General features: G+C 36.1%; 1 protein-coding gene across 2 annotated transcripts; it reads right to left on the reverse strand.

Moving 5' to 3' along the window:
• Positions 1-2,405: 2,405 nt before the first annotated feature.
• LOC307052500 (dual specificity protein kinase CLK4-like) lies at positions 2,406-20,616 on the reverse strand (the record flags this gene model as incomplete). Of its 2 annotated transcripts, XM_079703432.1 has the most annotated exons (14): positions 2,406-2,546; positions 2,627-2,717; positions 3,660-3,739; positions 6,550-6,632; positions 9,631-9,760; positions 10,011-10,105; positions 10,311-10,477; positions 10,570-10,686; positions 13,617-13,683; positions 14,085-14,175; positions 15,228-15,363; positions 15,544-15,630; positions 19,622-19,688; positions 20,456-20,567. In XM_079703432.1, 14 exons carry the CDS (start codon positions 20,556-20,558, stop codon positions 2,406-2,408), a joined length of 1,455 nt encoding a protein of 484 aa, XP_079559558.1. The 2 variants fall into 2 exon arrangements, with proteins under 2 accessions (XP_079559558.1, XP_079559557.1); XM_079703431.1 differs by lacking the exon at positions 19,622-19,688 and having other exon boundaries at positions 20,456-20,616.
• Between the last annotated feature and the right edge of the window lie 602 nt (positions 20,617-21,218).

Here is a 21,218-nt window from a genome sequence, read left to right on the forward strand (position 1 = left end):
CAGAAAACACTGGAAATAACCTATTTAGCTGCACTTTTAAAACTAGGTTTGACGTCAATGGAATTTCTAGAAATAGTAAACTATGAGACATCAAATCATGAGGGAAAATACCCAGTTACAAACAATCCATATTTATACACTGGCCATTCTAAACCTTTCCTGTTAGTGCTGAAGCTCCCAACACTGTCAAATAAAAACCTGGTGCTTTCAGAAATTGACTCCAGAAGTACAAGGAAAAAGGCAAATAAGAGTAGGAACCTGAGAGTTCACAGAAGATGGGAAGGAAGCTTAGCAGTAGACACTCATATGATACCAGAGGTACCATACTCACCACTAAACTTTTCTTCTATCCTACCTAATTCACTGAAGTTTCACTTTAATTCCTAAACTTCCATGAATTAGGCCTGGGAACTAGCAAATACCTTTAGTGAAGAATGTAAATACTTTTCAGCAGGGAAAGGGGTTAGCAATCATTAACTTCTTAGTAAGAAAGAGTGTGGATATTTTTCTTTCCTCCTATATCCTGAGATCAGCTACTCCAAAGGAATGAGTTTCTGATGGGGGAGAAAGTAAACATTAATTTGGGAACTTGGAGCACTTGTAGGGAAAGGTCGGGAGGCTTAGGTAGTACAGTGGCACTAGCAGTATGGAAATGGAGAGGAAAATAAAGGATGGCTGACTTCTTAATCTCTATAACGAGATTGCTGTGTTAAGGAAAAACCTTTTCTTTACATCAAATGCTCCTTTAAAAAAAACCTTATAACATATAACATAGTTGAACTATATGTGGACTGCATCAGAGGCCTAAGAATAATTTATGCAGTGATTCTATGGCAAAACTTATTTCAGCTTTCTTAAATTCCTAGTCAATGTCAGGAACATAGCTTTACTATATGTGCAAATGCTAACAGCAGATCATGTAGAGAAACCCACTTGGTATCACCCTTGTCATACCAAAAAATTACATGCATTTTATGTTCAGAATACAGATGAAACTCAAATCTTTGGTAATGCACTTCAGAAATGGGAATACTTTTAACAAAAAACTTTATCTGGATGAGCAATCATGAATTCTACAACAAAAAATATATTTACCTGGCAGACTGTTCAATAGTTTTGGGGGTTTTTTTACTAAATTAACATTTACCATGTAGTTTTTTTTGTTTTTTTGTGGTACACGGGCCTCTCACTGTTGTGGCCTCTCCTGTTGCGGAGCACAGGCTTCAGACGCGCAGGCTCAGAGGTCATGGCTCACAGGCCTAGCTGCTCCGTGGCATGTGGGATCTTCCTGGACCGGCACAGAACCCGTGTCCCCTGCATCGGCAGGCAGACTCTCAATCACTGTGCCACTAGGGAAGCCCCTACCATTTAGTTTTTCATGTGTAAACAGGTAAACAGAAAAAAATACCTACAGACAAACAAAAAGTTCATTATGTTAACCAATCAGGGTCTGGAAATTTCTGCAGTTTTCTTCCCAAGTGTTCTCCGATCAAATCATCTTTTTTGTTGTTTTCCAGTAAACAGTAACATAAATACAAATTGTTTAATAATAACCATAAAGTCTCATAGGCTGAGGTTTAAGTATTTATACTTCATATGGTAAGGAGACAGATATTGGACAATTTCTAGACTCCTGAAGATTTGGCATTAAAAACAAAAACCTCAGTCATCAGAATTCCTATTTCTACGTTTGTGATTAACTACATAAATAACCATTGGAAAACAGGACTTTCCAAGCTAACTTTCCCGTTAGACTTTAATCTTAAACGAAGTGTGTATGTGGTTATATTAATCTATTACGATGCACAAGTTGGATGTCTTTCCATGAATGCTACTTACCACCACTGACATCACCCAATGAAACAGAACACAATACTTACAATTTAATGAAATTCCAACAGCAAACAGTTCCTATGGGTTTTGGTTTCAAATACCTGCCTACCTAAAGTTAATAATACTTATTACCTATTCAACAATTACAGAAAAATCTTTTAAAGTTAAGGAAAGTTTGAGGTAAATAAAGAATATTCATTTAAGAATGAAGTAGTCAAGATTTCCTTTTACTCAAAAAAAAACAAAAAAAAAAACACAAAAATCACTTCCAAGAGTCAACCTCCATGTACAAAAAGGCAAGATCAATCACTGGACACAAAGGATATTCCAAAGGTCTTTAAAAATGGTAATTAATCTCAAAAAAGGAAAATTTAGCTTTTATATTTCATTCATTATCAAGACCATATTTGCTTAACAAGATAATTATGCGATTGATACAAAACATACAGCATTTACACTTAACTGTACAAAATAATTTAAGGTTTATAAAAATATTAGAATGTTTAGAGTTGACTGACACAGTCTTAAATAATCTCTTCTAGAGAAGTATAGTAAGACCACTGATTTCCATTTTATTTCTTTCTTAATAAGTCAAAGAAAGGATGCTGCAATGCTTCATCCAAGGTAATTCTTTTCACTGGATCATATTCTAACATTCTTTGAATCAGGTCAAACAGTTTCTCATGTTCTTCATCATGACAGAGCATAAATTCCTGAGGGGAAAAATGACTTTGTTTAAGAAAGACAATAAAAAATAGTTAAAACAGGTTTTTTTTTGTTTTTTTTGTTTTACCTTTAATGGTTTGCAGCGTCTCGTAACATATCTACCAGCAGAACTATGTTCCTCCCAATCCAGCTGATTATGATGAAAATACTTCTGTTTCCTATAGGAAACAGAAGTATGGATTAAATTTTAAGAAAAAAAACCCCAAAACCCACATTCTTACCATGCCCCAACCAGGGGATTGGGGGAAAAGATGGAACCATAGATATCTCTCTATATATACATAAACATACAATTTCTAAAAATCTCAGCAATAATTATATCGGATACCTTATATGGTATTTTTCCTAATCTTGTACCCTCTGAAGTTTTAGTATCCCACCTAAGTTGTACCATATGTGAAACAATGCCAGCTTCAAAAACAGAGGTTCCTAGATCCATTCCTGTAAATTCTGATTTCACTAGATCTGGAATGGGGCTAGAAATCTTTAACAATTCCCTGGATGACTTCTGCAGTGAAGCTATGTTTTGAAACCACTTGTAGTCTTCTTGTCCAAAGACGTACATGAGGTTTGCAACAGTCTGGAATTCAAATTTAGATAGGACTCCAAAATCAAGCTCTTTTTACTACTCTATGTATTATTTTTAAATCAACCTAGGAAAACATTTTTGCAAGTTTAACTTGAGTATAAAAACACCACTTTATTTACTGGATCACAAAGTAAATATTGCATTACTTTTCAAAAACTTGACTTCATGAAAAAAAATTCAAAATCTACAGTCTTTGGAATAAGCAAGAACAACAAAGATGGGTTTTCTATAGTTTGAATATAGGCCACTGCATGTACCCAGTAAGGACTTTAATCTTAAAAAGCATACCTTGGGGCTTCCCTGGTGGCGCAGTGGTTGAGAGTCCGCCTGCCGATGCAGGGGACACGGGTTCGTGCCCCGGTCTGGGAGGATCCCACATGCCGCGGAGCGGCTTGGCCCATGAGCCATGGCCATTGAGCCTGCGTGTCCGGAGCCTGTGCTCCGCAACGGGAGAGGCCACAACAGTGAGAGGCCCACATACCGCAAAAAAAAAAAAAAAAAAAAAGCATACCTTGTTTTCTGAATCATGTGTGTTGGTATGGGTCCTAATATTCGTTCCATCATTGCCAGGTGTTTTTTACTGTGATGAGTCTAAAAAAATAGGAAAAAGAAACTTAGCACTTTCCATTTCCCTACATGCACATAAAAGGAAAACACAAGAGAACAGTGTTTCCGGGACTTCCCTGGTGGTCCAGTGGTAGAGAATACACTTTCCAATGCGGGGGACGTGGGTTCGCTCCCTGGTCGGGGAACTAAGATCCCACATGCTGCGGGGCAACTAAGCCTGCCCACCACAACAAGAGAGCCCGCGAGCCACAAACTACAGAGCCCACACACTCTGGAACCCGCACACCACAAGTGGAGAGAGAAAACCCATGTACCACAACGAGAGAGAAGCCCACGTGCTGGAATGAAGAACCAATGCAACCAAAAAAAAAAAAGTAAATAAATAAATGTTAAGAAAAAAAAAGAATATAGTGTTTCCATAAAAGGACTAGATTAGACAGCTATACAATTTATATTACACTCTACTTCAAAGATGGAATAAAACTGAATGAGCTACACTGAATGTCTGATTTCTGAAATGAATTGGTAAGGTCTGTATAGCTGATTGAGGAACAACTTTTTAAGTATATTTTACTGAAGTACAGTTGATTTACAATGTTCGAATAAGTTGTTTAATGTAAAACAGTACACTTTTTCCTTATTTGTATTTCTTGCACCGTTTAACTGAGGGATGACTGGGAAGATTACCAAAAACCTGGCTACTCATTTTATCGGTTGCTTAACTAACCTCCATTACCCAATGGATAGCAACTTTGTAACACTAATCCTAGACAATAAAAATACAGTCCCAATAATTCTTACAACAACCTTGAGCTAGCAATGTGGGAACATAACTTTCAAAGAGGTTAAGATACTAGCTCAAGCTCATATAGCTCATCAATGAGGAAACCTGAGCTGTGAACCCAAGTCAAAACTCATATTCTTAAATTACACAGTAACAGAGCTTTGGCTAAAGTAGAATAAATTGTTAAACTAAATGGTACACTCCTAAGCAGAGGCTGGCAAACTTCTTCTGTAAAGGACCAGATAGTAAATATTTTAGGCTTGGATGGTCACAGATGGTCTCCACCACATATTCTTTTGCATTTTTTAAAGCAGGCATCAGATAGGATATAGTTTGCCAATCCTTGCTCTGAAGAGCAGAGTCTATGTGCAATGCTTTTTAAATCCATTAACTACTGTGCCTAGCACACTGCTTTCAAAATGTTCTTAAGTCATGACAGGAATAAATAATACAAGCTTCATTATCTTCAAAAAGTTCCTTAGTTGAAGACTATTTTGGAGGGTGGAATTAAAATATAAACCACATCTCAAACCAAAGTTAATAATCGACGCTTAAGATCTCAGAATGATTTACAATCATAAAACCATCTGAAGGATTTTATATGTGTCAGAATGAAGAAAGCATGCACTGTGCTCAACTTTTTCCTTGACCCTATAGCTTACTACCACAAAACCAGACACCACCCCCTAGAAATGTCCGACAGCTATGTTCTAGATATCAAACTTGTCTACAAACTCAGAGTACTTTTAACAGAACTCTACAGAGTAGACAGAAGTTTGGTGAGGTGCCCCATAGCAGTGAACACATATATTCTGCAACAGCCACCTAAGTGATTTATAATTCATCACAGCTTCCTCCCTCCTCATCCTGCATTGCCATAACCACAAAGCAACCTTGACAGTATTAGCCAGGAACTTCCTAACCACCCTCACCCCATCCAACAACACACCTTGATCAAATCACAACCCTCTTAAAGTTCTCCAATGGTTACACCACTTGAAGCTTTCAAGACTATTAGTTTTCCGACATAAGCAAAATTATGAGGAAAACAAGTAGAGACCTAAATAACATTTTCTCCTTTTTGTTCTGCCAAGTAAGCCAATAACTATTATCATTTCATGGAAAAACATTTTAATACCAAAAAAAACAGGAGAGATAATTTCTAAATGAAAGCCAGAACGGCAACCCTACAAAATCATTTTCATTTTAGACCAGTCTACATTTGGAAACCACTGACTCCTAGGATAAAACAAATACCTTTCTATGGCAAACAAGTCCACTATGAATCAGTACTTGCCTACTGACACCATTTTCCTATTTATCCAAGACACTCCGGCAGCACTATTCATCCTTCCTCAACTAGAGTAGCTTCCTTTATGCCTCTTGCATTTATGAATACCATTTCTTCCTGATATGGCCATCACACACTCTAGTTTTCTGACAAACTCTTACTCTTCCTTATAGCTTGGATTAAACTCCCTACTCCTCAGTGATGCCTTCTCGAAGGAAACTTAACCGTTCACCTTTTCTGGGTTCCCTTCTACATTGTTCCATTATAGCAAGTATCACATTGTACTGTACGTTTTCCCATGTCTATCCTGTGTATGTCTTCCTTGAGGAGAGAGATGCCGTCTTTTCATTTTTATACACACAGTGCTTAGAAATGTGCCTAGGGTGTCATACATGCTTAATACAACTTACTGTTTCTGAATTCTTTTAATAAAAGTGCAACATAACCAGAGCTGAATTAAAACTGACCATAGTAACACTAATGTAAATTTTGAAGGAGCATCACAATAAAATGGATCATATGAAGTCAATATGAACCATGTGTTTAAAAGCTCCACATGCAGAATGAATTATGACCATTCACTGAGAGTATTTCATTCAACTATGGTTTTAGAGAAGGATGACTATTTTGCACATGTAAGTTTACATCTTAAGAATAATGACACTATGGCAACTTTCCAATATGGAAACCAAAACTTTAACATGCCTTTAACATTAAAGCTCATTATGAATCAGTAAGTAACATTTACTAAACACATACCTGAAAGACTGTGAAACCAAGGTAATATTCAATAAGAATGCAACCTATGCTCCAAACATCACATGGCTGAGACCAACCTAAAGCTATTTAAAAACAAAACCAAACATTTTATTATGCAACAATTTTTAACTGCCAATACACAATATCTTTTCCCATGTGGGTGCTCTCTTTATATAGCCCATTTAGGAGAATATGATAGTAAATTCAGGGTTTACATTTTTAGTTTTATACCAAACATTATTCAGTATGCTTTCAGAGTCCTCCATATCCTTGTGTCAAATTACAGTATTTTAACCTGGGGGAGAGGAGGCATTTTATGGAAAGTAAGAGGGGTTAGCAAATATTCCATAGTCTCTGAATTGCTTGTGCAATGAGGAGCACTGTTATACCCACTTAACGGTTGTTCTATGAAATTTTACATTTTATTAGTGCAAACATAGGTCAATAATTATTCTCAGAGTGTAATTACTAACCCCTTATCAATTACCATCAGCTTGATATCTGAGTTTATTTCTTCCATTAAAAGAAATAGTAGTGTCACATAAATTATGTAAGAATTATAATGGATATTATAAGCAGTGTCACCCATAAGCAGAATTGTACAGATATTTAAAGTTCACATAGAGAGGTATCTATATATGTACTTTCAGGTTGTCTATACATGATCATATATTTTCTCCTTCAGAATTCTCAATAGTAACATTATTCAGAAAAGAAAAAAACACCTAGCCTTAAGTCTATATCTAGTTAGAAAGGAAAAGAGTAAACCTAAAACCTAAAACCTACAGATGTTTTAAACTTTTAAAGATTAAGTTTTTAATAAAAAAATAATGTCCAAATAAAACCTACTTTAAAAGACATTTCAATTACTTTCAGTAACATTACTGAATTTAAAGACAAAGGAAGAAACAATATATTCAAGGAACTTGACTATGATTTAGCCATTTTTGTTAACCCTCATCGTACTTATCACTTGAACAAAAGGAGAATGGAGCATGGTTTCTACTTACAGTAACACAAACAAAATCTGCAAATGATAGAGCTTGGATCTAAGATGAAAGTTTTCTTTTCCAGCCACTCCTGTCTCCCAGTCCAGCTTTCTCCCAAGTGACTGTAAACTACCTCATTCTCTTATGGCGCAGCTCTCATACTCTTTGGAATTTCACATCATTCACTTTTACCAACTTCTGTTTACTACCAACACCCAACACATGAGACCAACTGCCCTCCTCAGTGGTGGCACCTGACAACATCTTCCTCTTCAACCTAATTCTGCCTTAATCCTCAGGAGTAACACTTCACAAACACACAAAGAACCCTTCTAATCTTCCCATCTGTTCATTTCTTTTCCTCAAGACCAATAACCCCAATTTCAGATTTATATCAACTATCCCCAGCCTGGCCACACATGGGACTGTATTATTACTAAGAATCACTGTATCTTACGCAATCTAGGAGGAGGCCATTAACTAACTGTAAGATACACCACTGTTTTATGAACCAATAACCAAGAAAAAATGCCGTTTTGTCTTATGTTTCCTCACATGTTAAAATGTGGAGAAAAATCTTCTTCTTAAAATTGATAAAACACAGCAAGTTATCTCTTTTTTTTTTTTTTTTTTTTTTTTTTTGTGGTACGCGGGCCTCTCACTGTTGTGGCCTCTCCCGTTGCGGAGCACAGGCTCCGGATGCGCAGGCTCAGCAGCCATGGCTCACGGGCCCAGCCGCTCCGCGGCATATGGGATCCTCCCAGACCGGGGCACGAACCCGTATCCCCTGCATCGGCAGGCGGACTCTCAACCACTGCGCCACCAGGGAGGCCCAAGTTATCTCTTTTTAAGCTCTGAAAATACCTCTCTGTCCACAATCTCTTCCCACACTCTTTTCTTTTACCTTCATTGCAGCCTTCAGTCCTCAACCATGAATACACTTTCTAAACTACTGCAACACAGCAGCTTCTTTCAGACCATACTAAGCAGAAATCCTAGTAACATCAATCTCAAAGATGAGCTCCAAACCTGTGCTATCCTATGTGGTAGCCACTAGCCACATGTGGTTATTTAACTCTAAAATTTTAATTAATTTAAAATTCAGTTCCTCAGTCACACTGGCTATACTGAAAGTACACAGTAGTCTACGTGTGGCTACTAATGGCTACCATGTTGCATAGTGCAGATATACAACATTTCTATCATCATGGAAAGTTCTACTAGCCAGCACTATATACTATTCTTAATTTCCTGTCCCTTTTACTAATTCTTTACTCTAGGTAAACATCATTAGTTTGCTTTCACACTCATATTCTCAACTACCAAGTCCTCTTAGATAAAAGGTAAAAAGTGGAAAAGACTGATTCCACAAAGATGTTTTACTATCCAACCTCGGTTGAAACTTACTTTTGGCAAAGTAATATGCTTATACCATTTAACTATCTCCCAATATCACCTGATCTGAATTTTTCCCACTGTCTCCAAGCCCCCAAATCCATCTCTGACTTCCTTGCTCTATCAACATGACTCGGTCTCGAACTTTTAAATTTTGAGGCATAAGATGCGCTCTCCCTCACTGAGTTCCCTTTTATTAATATTGAAAAACCCTGCACCTTAACTAATTTCCCATGTCAAAGATGATCAAAGAAGCTCTCCTCTTAGACTAGCCCCTCTTTCTTCTCCTCTTAACCTCCATCCACCCTACATCTAGACGTCTGCCAGCCAAATCTTTAGCATTTTCACCAGCACCATGCTTTGTGATGAGACGAAAAGAGGTGCCCACATCGCTTCAAAATCACACTGCTGTCATGTACTTAGCCAATACAGCTTGTTCTCTTATGATCTTGTAAGACTGACTTGCTCAAAAATAACCACCACCTGGAATATCTTCACAGATGATATCACATTTTTCCCACTCAGGAAAAATATTTATAGCAATGTCCAGACAGCTTTTATGAAAACAGAAAACATTTTCTGTATACTGCTAAGAAAATTACAGCTATCCCCCAACTACCTGCCCCCCAATAAAAGCTATAGAGAACAAAAAATCTCTTTTTCAATTAAAATATCAGGAAGTCTGGTATCTACTAACCCAAAATGACCTCTGGAGCTCTGTAATGCCGTGTAGACACCAAAGTGCTATGATGTTCATCATCGTATGTAGCACTTCCTAAGTCAACAATTTTAATATCTGTGTTTTTCAGTGTGCGTTCATCACGTTTCTAGAGATACAGTTAAGTAAACACAAAGATCAATAAAGATATGAAATATTTTATAGCACTATCCAAAAGGCTTGCACATGAATTCTCTTTTTGATTTTCAAAATAACCCCATGAGAAAGGCAAAGGATTACCATTTTTGGGTTAAACGTCAGGATATAATAAGCCTCAAAGGTAAAATTCCTCATCCAAGGATCACCAAGCTAAATTAATTTTAAAGACAACTACCAAAATTCAAACAAGTGTAACTTACCATTTTTGAATTATACTTGACTACATAGTCAGACTCCACAAATAAAATATTTTCAGGCTTCAGATCTGTATGGGTTAATTTATTATGATGCAAAACTACAAAAGAACAAAAAGACATTATTAGTTTCACTTACAAATTTAATCTGTACTGGGGGAAAGGAGAATTAGTAGTAGAGGTAGGGATCAAAAGTGCTTTCATCTTTATTGCAATGTGCATTTTTAGTGACAGTGGTTTGATATGTTGCTTGTCCAATAAAACCTTTAATTTACTGGTATTTAAAAATTTAACAAGTACACTTACAATTTATTGACTGACAGATCTGATATGCCATTTGCCTGATATGGTCAATTTGAAATGGCAGAAAGCTATTTTCTTTAATGAAATCATAGGTACTAAGTCCCAGGAGTTCGAACACAATACAAATATGACCATGATGATCAAACCATTCTAGCATCTGGACACATCGGCTAAAACAGATCAGAATAAAAATAATTCAGTTCACAGAATTCTGATTATTTCATGTAACATAAGGGATCACAGTTCCAAGTTTATTACTTACAAGACATTATTGGGATCAGTACTATTTAAATGCTCTAATACTTCGATTTCTGAATGAGCTGCTTCATGATATCGTCCCATATTTTTTATGATTTTCACTGCTACATGTACTCCACTCCTTAAAAACAAAATGAAAATGGTAAATGTACAGAAGGGCGTTGAAGACATGTATCCTCTAAAGCAGCTGTCCCCAACCATTTTGGCACCAGGGACCGTTTTCATGGAAGACAATTTTTCCATGGTTGGGGGGAGGGTGTGATGGTTCAGGTGGTAATGCAAGCTATGGGGAGCAGCAGATGAAGTTTCACTCGCTCTCCCACTGCTCACCTCCTGCTGTTAGGCCCAGTTCCTACCAGTCCACGGCCCAGGGGTTGGGGACCCCTGCTCTAAAGCATCATCTTGTTAAGTACCAATCACTCAATGCTATTTTCCTAAAATAATCTTTCAGGGTATATTATAGCAGATCTATAAACATTTTTTCAAAACATTTTGACAAAATATACATTATACAGAGTGATGATTTCTCTTAATACTTATGAACGTTAATGTTTGTTTCCAAAAGTTTAAATTTACCTAGATTTTATAAGTAGTTTTTTTTAAAAAAGGATAAAAATATAAACCTTGAACATACTGCTGCTGAAAACATTCACTCATTCACCAGGCTAGACCGACTGTGCCAGATGTTGCATTGGAATCACTGTTAAAAAGAGCTTGTCCCATGTACCTCACAGTCTAATGGAAAAGACAGACACTTGAACAACTTATCATAAGGTTAGAAGTGCCTGGTATAAGGAATAGAGAGAAGAAAGAACCTAACCATCAGAGTTAGGGGAGCTCCGACTTCTTCAGAGAAGAAAGACAACTATCAGTTTGTTAGATAATTCTGGCAAAGGAGACACCATCAATAAGTCATCAAGCCAAAAAAATGTTTAGTGCATTCACGGATGCGAATAGGTATAAATAGCAACAATGTAGGGCAGCGTGTTTTAGACCGGGGCATCTGTAGTACTTCCTAAAAAGTACAGAGGGAATTCCCTGGTGGTCCAGTGGTTTACGACATGAGCTTTCACTGCCGTGGGCCCAGGTTCAATCCCTGGGCGGGGAGCTGAGATCCCGCAAGCCACGTGGCACGGCCAAAAAAAAAAGCCGTAAATGATTCTGAGGAAGAGGATTTCCAAAACTTCAGCTTCCTTCTGTCCTCTTTTCTAAACCTGATCTTCTTGAATACAAGCCAGCAGTCAACCCTGCATTTTTCACTATGGCCTTCCCACATTACAAAAGAGAACCCCATGCACGTGAAATTAATATGGCAAGTATTGTGCCCTAGGCTGCTTATAAAAAAATCTTTGAGGCAAAAATTTTTCTAGTAGCTGGATAGCAAACCTATTCTGAACTCATTTCTTTTGACAAGGTCCCAATGAAGTTGTGGGCTGATATATAATCATCAAAATAAATTTTTAATGATTTATCTCCCTATGATGTATAGCATATATCTCAAGTCTTAAAAGAATTACTATAAAACTGCTGTGACAAAACTTCTTTTAGTCTCATCTATTTCATCATATGGACAAGTTTTCTAACTGCTAATAAGCTATAAAAATGAACAGTGCTAATAGCTATAAAAATGAAAAATGGATAATGGTGTTAGCTAATGCTACTATAGTAATCATATTGCAGTATATAAATGTTTCAAACCAACGTTATACACCTTAAACTTATAAGCTTTCATATTACTTGTCAATTAAAAAAAAAGAAAAATGGAAACTTCATGTTAAAACAGTAAGATTTATCTATGGACACATGAACTCATTTTTTAAAGGCCCCAACCATCTCAATAAAAGATATATTTTCAATTACATTGTATGTTTTAGGTCTAATAAGTATCAAAATTTGTAACAGATTTGTACTTGATCAATTGAATACTATTCATTGGAATATCTCAAATACTCAAGTCTTGGAACCTCAAGAAATTTTTAAAAGACCCAAATGGGACAACTAGTAAAATGTGAATCAGGTTGTAGATAAGCTGGCAAAACTTGAAAATACATATAACATGTAAATATAGAGAATGATTAAACACTGTAAAATGTTAACATTTGTGGAATCTGGGTGAAGAATAGATGGGAATTCTTAGCAACTTTCCTAAGTCAAAGTATTTCAAAATATCTTAAAATTTTACTTTATGTTCACATTTTTGTCACAGAGGAAAGGGTGATAATAAAAGACATTTAGGATAATATTCTTTATGCAAAGTGAAGTAAAAGTTAAGTTCAAGATAAAGCATTAATAAGTATTCAAGAAAAGTTTGTTCATGGATGACAGGAGGTATCAAGCTGTTGTATTTAGATTCCCCCAAACATATTTAGAAAGAGAGATATTTTTTTTAAAAAAATCACCATTTACAATAAGCTGGAAATTACATCCTCAACTATTTTATGATGAAAAGTTTAGATGTCAATTTAGAAACGTGCAGTTTCCACTAAACTGTTTTAAGACGTTCACTTACAAAACAATTTGCAACCGCAGAATAGAGATCCTAGAGGAAAACATGAAAATGAAGCAGAGAGGGTCAAATAACAAAAAGTTTAGTATAACTCATTAAAGAATCTGGACTTTATTCTGTAGGCTTCAAGTAATATAATTTATTTATAGTTTGAGAAGCTAACCCTAACGTGCAAATATTATCCTTTGGAAATAAAAGTTTTTGAACCAAGAAGATTAGACATGCTAGTTTATTGTCTCTGCAATTCAAAAGTAGGGTAAAGCACCCCAAATCTCTTATAGAATGCTAAGGACCTAAGTTCTGGGAAAGTCTTCACTTGAACACTGACATTAATTTCAATAAACTCCATCTGATAAAAATTTTCAGCATTCTTGGTCAAAATCCATACTTATGGTAAATAAATCATACACAGTTCAAGAACTTTTGAATACTTATACCTCCCAGGAAAACATATAGCTACCACTTAAATTCCATTTCATCTAAATTATGGATCCTTCTCCACCAAAAATATCAGAATGTTCAAAAAAGAAAAACAACAAACTTACATGCCATGATCAATGCACTCTACAACTCTGCCAAAGGTCCCTTCTCCCAAAGTGTTCACGATTTCATCTAAAGTGAGGGGGGAGAAAGAAGTGTAAGTACATGAGTACAAATTATCAGTTATTCAAATAATGAATGCTTAAGTGTGGAATTTTTTCAAGTGCTCTCTATTAAAGCATAATTAAGGTTCCAGCACTCAAATTATTTTATTTTCAGCTGCTACAAAAATAATTTAGATAGAGCTATCTTTCTTGCTCTAATCTCAAATTCCACTGATTATTTTGGAACTTTAGAGTAGAAATATTTAAACTCTATAGAAAAGAAGAAATACAAAAGAACAACAAACAAACCCACAAAAAAAAAAACAAAAAAGCAATGAAGAGTTCTTTAGCCCCCCCCCGCTGACAAACTATTCTTAAAAAGATTATTCTGTCTGCAAAGTTTAAAAAGTGTTGAAAAATATTCTATACATCTTGCTTTTAGAACGTCTCCACTTTGACAGATAAGGTGACCCTCTTCATCATCTTCTATACTCCTGGATCTTTTCCTTTGGTGGCTCTTCTGGAACGGCAAGTGGGCAGCACCAAGATCGTCCAGCCAATCAATATAGCAGAGTGAATTCAGGGCAGAATACGCAATTCATTCAGCGGGGAGATATTCAGGCATTCAGATAAGAACCAGGCCACGAACAGTTGGCAGGAGCAATTTCAAATTCAGTCCCCAGAAATTCACAGGACACAGTTTATGTTACAGAAGAAAAACATGGCAAGATTTTCAGATAAGTTACTTAAAGTGGCAATAGAAAAATCAACACAATTGTCTCTAAAATACTGACTTAATTGAAGTCTGAAATTTAAAGAATGCAATGTCATGATCTATTAATCTCGCTATAAAATAGCCTATGCTGTGAGTTGAGATGTCTAGTTTGTCAGGAAAATGTTTTAAAATGTCAAGATTAGCTCAAATTGATACTTAGCAATATTTTTAAACATACTTATTAAAATAAAAGGGGAAAATAAAGGCTAATGTCAATGTTTGATCTAATCAATGATAGTTCTACTGAAGAAAACTTGGGGAGGAAAATAATAATTCATAGTTTACTGCAAACAAGTGAAGATTCATGAGTGTAAAAAAAAAAGGGCAGGCTTTCTGGACAATAATTTCCCCTTCAGCACCCACTTTCAGAACTCCAATGGAACTAATTGCAGATTGTGCTATACACAGGGTAAGTATCCGCCAGTGCAACTTTCTACATTTGTCGCCAAGTACTGGGAAAGGGGTTTCTTTTAAAGTAAAAAATGTTTAAGATGAAAGAAAAGATGGGTGCTTCAGCTTTTCATATGATTATGTTATAAAAGATAAAAATATTTTTAACATTAAAATCAAGAACCTCATGATCTGGTCTGCAGAAAATGAGTAAATGTGGGCAAATGAGGACTAACTAATAAATGCAGATTAGTTGTAAGAATTTGGAAGTTTCCTTTAAGGATTCAAGTAATATAAACACAATTATATTCATATAGTATTATAAACTTTTTCAAACTTATTGGCTCAGTAAGAGCTTTTACACACAAATAAGTATCCACCCAAAATAAACACAAAATCAATCATACCGAAAGTGGCTGATTACTTGAACAGTGTCTATTACGCTTCCTTTTAGGACTGCTTCTCCAGCTTCGGACTGAAGATTTACTGCAGTGGATTCGATAACTGCTTTCAACGTCTCTGTGATAACGTCTAGGAACATATCTTTTGCAGTAGTCATTTCTGTATTCATCAACGTTAGGAACATATATTTTGCCGTAGTCATTTCTGTATTCATCCATGTTAGGAACATATCTTTTGCAGTAGTCATTTCTGTATTCATCAACGTTAGGAACATATCTTTTGCAGTAGTCATTTCTGTATTCATCAATGTTAGGAACATATCTTTTGCAGTAGTCATTTCTGTATTCAGCAATGTATCTCCGGTCCCGATAATATCTCTCGTTCAAGAACCTTGCTTCTAAATAATGACTGCAAACACATTAAAGGATTTAAAATTACTCTCTTCATTCTAGAACGCTTTAACGTTTAACCACATTTTAACGTGGTTAAAATAAAACATGCTCTCAAGAATTCCTGGTTTCAACAGCTAACTCAATAAAAGAAAAAAATACAAATTGATGAATTAGAATTTATATTTAACTCACAAAACTTAAATAATTTTACTTTAACCAACAAGCAAATGGTTACATATATCTCTATTAATATATACTGCTATAAAGGAACAAACCTTGGGTCAAATCATTCAACATATTCAGTGTTTACTTGATTAAGTGTCCCTTTACCTTCTGGTGAAAGTTAAGACCAAAAATTCACAAAACTGCTCTTCTGAAATTCACCAATCTTATGATATATGCATCTGTAACTAAGCTCTCTTCCTTTTTGCAGAGCCACACACAACATGAGGCAGGCAAAACAGGATTCCTTTCCTTCTTAATGTAAGTTAGGTATCTCTGGCACACAGAGTTCTTTCACGAAAGGTGTATTAGAGCTAAAAGGAATCTTAAATATATTTCAGGCCTTTCATTTTACAGATGACTACACTGAGATCCCTAGAAGGAAAACGATTTGCCATGGTTGTAGAGCACATTCTAAATCCTATTGTATGTGCCAGTATTATTATACACACCACCTATTCCATCTCCTCTCCTCTATTTCGAGCTTCCTGTATCTTTCTGAGAAATAGACAACACAGTTTTTGAAGGCTGCTTCATGTGCCAAAAATATCTAAAATATATCTCCCTCAAATGAGAAAAGGTTCTTGTAATTGCTTGCTTAGGATTTCCCAACCCCCTACTTCCCTTTGCATTTTGAATTTCCTGTCACTCCTGCTTGTGAAATAAACAAGAATTCAGGGAAAACAGCATCATCTGGTGCCATAGTGCTTAACTTCCTTTTTTTATTTTTTTATTTTTTTTGCGGTACGCAGGCCTCTCACTGTTGTGGCCTCTCTCGTTGTGGAGCACAGGCTCCGGATGCGCAGGCCCAGCAGCAATGGCTCATGGGCCTAGCCGCTCCGTGGCATGTGGGATCCTCCCGGACCGGGACACGAACCCGCGTCCCCTGCATCAGCAGGCGGACTGTCAACCACTGCGCCACCAGGTAAGCCCCATAGTGCTTAACTGCTGAATCTACAGATCCCTTTGAAAATCTAATTGAGAGATATGGACACTCTGCCCTAAGAAACACACAAATGCGTAAACAAAACTTGGCAAGGAATTTCAGAGATCATGGACCTCGGGAAGTCAATGGATTCCAGTTAAGCAGCCTTGATTTGATGGAAAGAAAAAGACAGAGTCAATTGGCCCAGTTTCCCGTCCCCCTCTCTACCTGGGATGAGTATCCTTTTCAACAGTGTGAAGCTTCAAGAGGGATGCACGTGGAGCACTGAGGGAGAGAGGGGACACCTGCCCAGTCAGACACACCAGCTAAAATAATCCTGACAAGCAATGGAGTGACAGATGTTAACTAGACTGCCCTCACTAACCTCGTTCTTTTTCCCAGAATACGTTGTCATTCTTTTTCTCAGGAGGCTGGTTTATGCAAAAATAAAGGAGAAGCATCTCTAAAACTGCTACTCAACAGGGCTGGCATCAAATCCAGGCTGGGGAGATGCAGAAACCCCCTTTCCCCAGTGTCAGCCTTAAGTTCTAGGCATTGGAGAAACTACTCAGGATATTAGGGTCTAAATCTGGGTCTAAGTCAGGGATCTGATCAGTTGCTTGGAACCGTTAAGGGAGAGATCTACAATACGTCAAACTAGAAATTACCATACTCTAAAGGGCATCTGTTTAATTCTGTAAGGCATCCTTCCCATAAAGTATCGGAAAACTCTAACACTAATAATCCTTAGCTGGACTAGTGCATGAAATTAGAGCTGCTGATAATCCATAAATAATCTATAGAATAACAAACATGGAGTGAAGTAATACTATGAGGATAAACTAAAAAGATGAGGACCTCTTCAGCCTACAACAACCAAGGCTTAGAGATTATATAAACAAAGTCTACAGAATTATAAAGGCTATATGGACAGAGTGAACAGGATGAACAGACTGATTGAATTTCTAAAAATAGTCACTGAATGTCCAGTGAATATTTCACTGTAGTTCTTTAAAACAGCCAAGACTAATGAGGCTATGGGCATTCGTTTTTATTTCCACATAGGTCCTGTGGAAGATTAAAAATATATGAGGCAAAATCCCTGCCAACAAATAACCATTCAATTTGAGATTACTCACACAAAAATAAAACAAAACTCAACAATGCAGGAAATGCCGAAAGCCTGGATATGAGTGCTTAGGAGAAAAAACTCAAAATGCTTAAAATGGTCAGGGAAGATTTTGTGAAAAAGAAGGGAAGAGTTGCATCTTATAGGGACATCAGGATTTGGACAAAGTAGGAAGTAGAAGAAGTGCCAGGAAAGAAAAATGGCATATTACCATCTTACATTTATAGAGTACTTTTAGCCAGAATGGTTTAGAGATGAGTTTGTCTACATGTTACTTAGGAAATAGTAAGTAGACAATTTCAGCAAGAGCAATTTTCACATAGGGGAACATAGGCAAATAAATAAGCTGGGAACAGATCATCCAAAATCTTGCATGCCAGGCTAAAGGGCTTAAAACAGTGTTTCTCAAAGGGTGGTCTGTTTATTAACAATATCGAAATACTGAATTTTTAAAAATGAAGATCCCTGGACCCCAGGTCAGACTCACTGAATAATCTGGTAATATGCATTTTAAACATACCTCCAAAGTGATTCTATTCACACTAAAGTTTGAGAATCACTGGTTTAAGGCTTGATACTCTATGTTACAACAAGACATTTAAGGATATAAAATGTGTTCACAGTGTTCACAGCCACATCAGTCTTCCTGTGTAGAACTAATTGATTAAGCCTGTAGGAAAGGAGCAATTCACAGGCTACTTACAAATCAGAAAGAAAAGACACTCTGAAATATATAGGAAAAAAGGTAAGATAATTGATATACAATAAAAGCGCTGATAAATCATAAGAAAAATATACTTTAATACAAAAAATAGGCTAAGAATACAAAAATAATGTTCACAATCAACTAGACTTCAATTAAAAAAATATTCAAGTGTTCAATAAGCACATGACAGAGGACAAATTCAGCAGAAATTTAAACATTCAAATGAAAAGAAAACACTATTCTTGGCATTTCAAAATACACAAGACTGGTGACAGCATGTCGTAGGGAGTGTAACTTGGTACAAACTTTCTAGAAAAATATGTGGAAAAATATGTGAATATGTAGCAAGAGCCTTATAAGAGTTCACACCCTTTCACTTGAAACTGTCCCTTCTTAGAACCTATTTTCAGGAAATATTCAGAGGCAAAGATTTGTATACAAAGATATTTTTCAGAAGAAATAACTTTACATCCAAATGGGGGACTAGCATCCTACCAAGAGTACCTTCTTTATATGCTTCTGTATTTTTCATTTTTTTTCCAATAATTTTACAAAAAAACACTCTTATAAAGTTTTGAATCTTGAAAAAGACTATTAGATTACTCCAGATTACAGAGAGCAGTTACCACCAGACATCTCTGGTGCCAATATCAAAGAAGAAACTATTGGTCTAGTGGTTATTGCACTGACTCAGTATCATCTTTATGTGGTTAATTATGAATATGAATAACTGTTCATCATTCATATCACTTCCTTTCAACACATACAATGCATAATAAATCCATGAATGGTTAGTACTATATATTAAGCCTTACAGAGTATTTTGTAGTTATCTTAATATAGGGTACAGATATTCTTGTATAATACATTAATTAGCTCAGGTCACTGAAATCCTGGCATAGATTCTCCCTCTTCCCTCCATATGATAGTGTGTGAAGAATGATTCGTCTGCACTGATTAACAACGAGCTCACTGTTCTACAGAACAAGTCTGTTTTGGCATGGAGAAGGAAAAAAATTGCATACTGTTTTTTAAAGTAACCCCAGTTGGCTAATTTAGAAAGCAATCTGGCAAACAGTCCCAGTGGAACATCTGCACAAAACAAGGAGAAAACATAGAACCAACAAAAACAAATGAGAAAGGGAAATTAATGGAGGACAGAATGAAAGAAACTCTACTCACCTAGGCTTTGTTTAATCATTTAGGAACTTGAAAAATTCCTTCAATTCTATATAAACATAGTACCTCCAAATTTTACACTGGTAAGAATACAACAGAACAGGACACATGCCATTGGAAATTTTTATTGAGGCCCTTCTTACAACAGCCAAGCTTCTAAAAATCCCAAACATATCCACTGGCCTTATCTACAAATATAACCTGTAGAATACAGTATAAGCAACTAATCCGCAACACACTTTAACATTCTCACACACCACATGCTATTTTTCTCATCTGGATGAACTCTTCCCCACCCTTCATTAGCTCTCATTTGTGGAACCCTAAATAAGTGCCCCAATGTACAGCTCTCCCTACTACATACAAGTTAAAGGCACTCACTGGTCCTTTAATCACTTACTTAACTTTCGTGTGTCTCATTTCCCACAACTATATTACTGGCAGCTGGGACTCCATCAACTGTCTCCTACAGCTCCCAAATGGACACAGATATGTGAGAGCAGGAACTCTGTTCTATTCACAGCAGTGTCTACCATATAATAGGCACTCAGTAAATATTTTCTGAATGAGTATTTGTTGACTGATTTATAAAACAATCTGACAGATGAAAGCTATATAAGCTAATGACAAGTCAGTAAAACTATTAGTGTTAAAATGGTACTAGTTCAAGCGTAATTTACCAATAAGATTCTTTAAGCTGGTGATGTGGTTTACAATGTCTGTTCTCTTGTGTACTACTGTGGGATCTCCTCTTCCGTTTGTGACTTCCACTGTAGCTTTCATGTCCCCAGCTTTCTCTGTTATCCCTGTCAGGGCAGTGAGTTCTTTTGGAATGCCTCATCTGTTAATGGAAATGAAAAGTGAGTTGTGGAATTTACAGATGGTTATATTTAGTAAATAAAATATTTCACATTAATATTAATTAAATAGAAAAACCCCAGCACATGGGGTCCTACAGGTTCTAAAATCTTCGTAGGTGATGGTTCCCAAGGCATGGAGGCACTATCCCACTGGTATGTCAGATGATTCTAAGTGGCATACACACCTAGTACTAAATGATAACACTGTGAGACCTTAATGCATTTTCTTTCCAGTCTTCTGGATAAATTCTCAGCTTGGTGCATATCTTCAACTAACACTTGCTAACTGCCATTTTTAAAAAAAGAGTCAGGATTCAGGCTTATAGACTTCAGTAGACAACAATATCTAGCTAGAAATTAATAACTTTTTTGGTTTTATTTTTATCATTACCTTCTTTCTATGGTAAATTATTACTAATCTCTTAAGTTATTGATATAATCAAATTATTAAGTTATTGATGTTAACTTTAAATGTGAACTAATTTAAAACAAATATCACAAGTGTCGTGCAGCTTTGTTGAAATACTGTGATACAAATAACTGAAGTCAGAGAAACACTTAGGGATAGAATATAGGAGATGAA

This window comes from Hyperoodon ampullatus (assembly GCF_949752795.1).
Source record: "Hyperoodon ampullatus genome assembly, chromosome: 4".
Taxonomy (NCBI): domain Eukaryota; kingdom Metazoa; phylum Chordata; class Mammalia; order Artiodactyla; family Ziphiidae; genus Hyperoodon; species Hyperoodon ampullatus.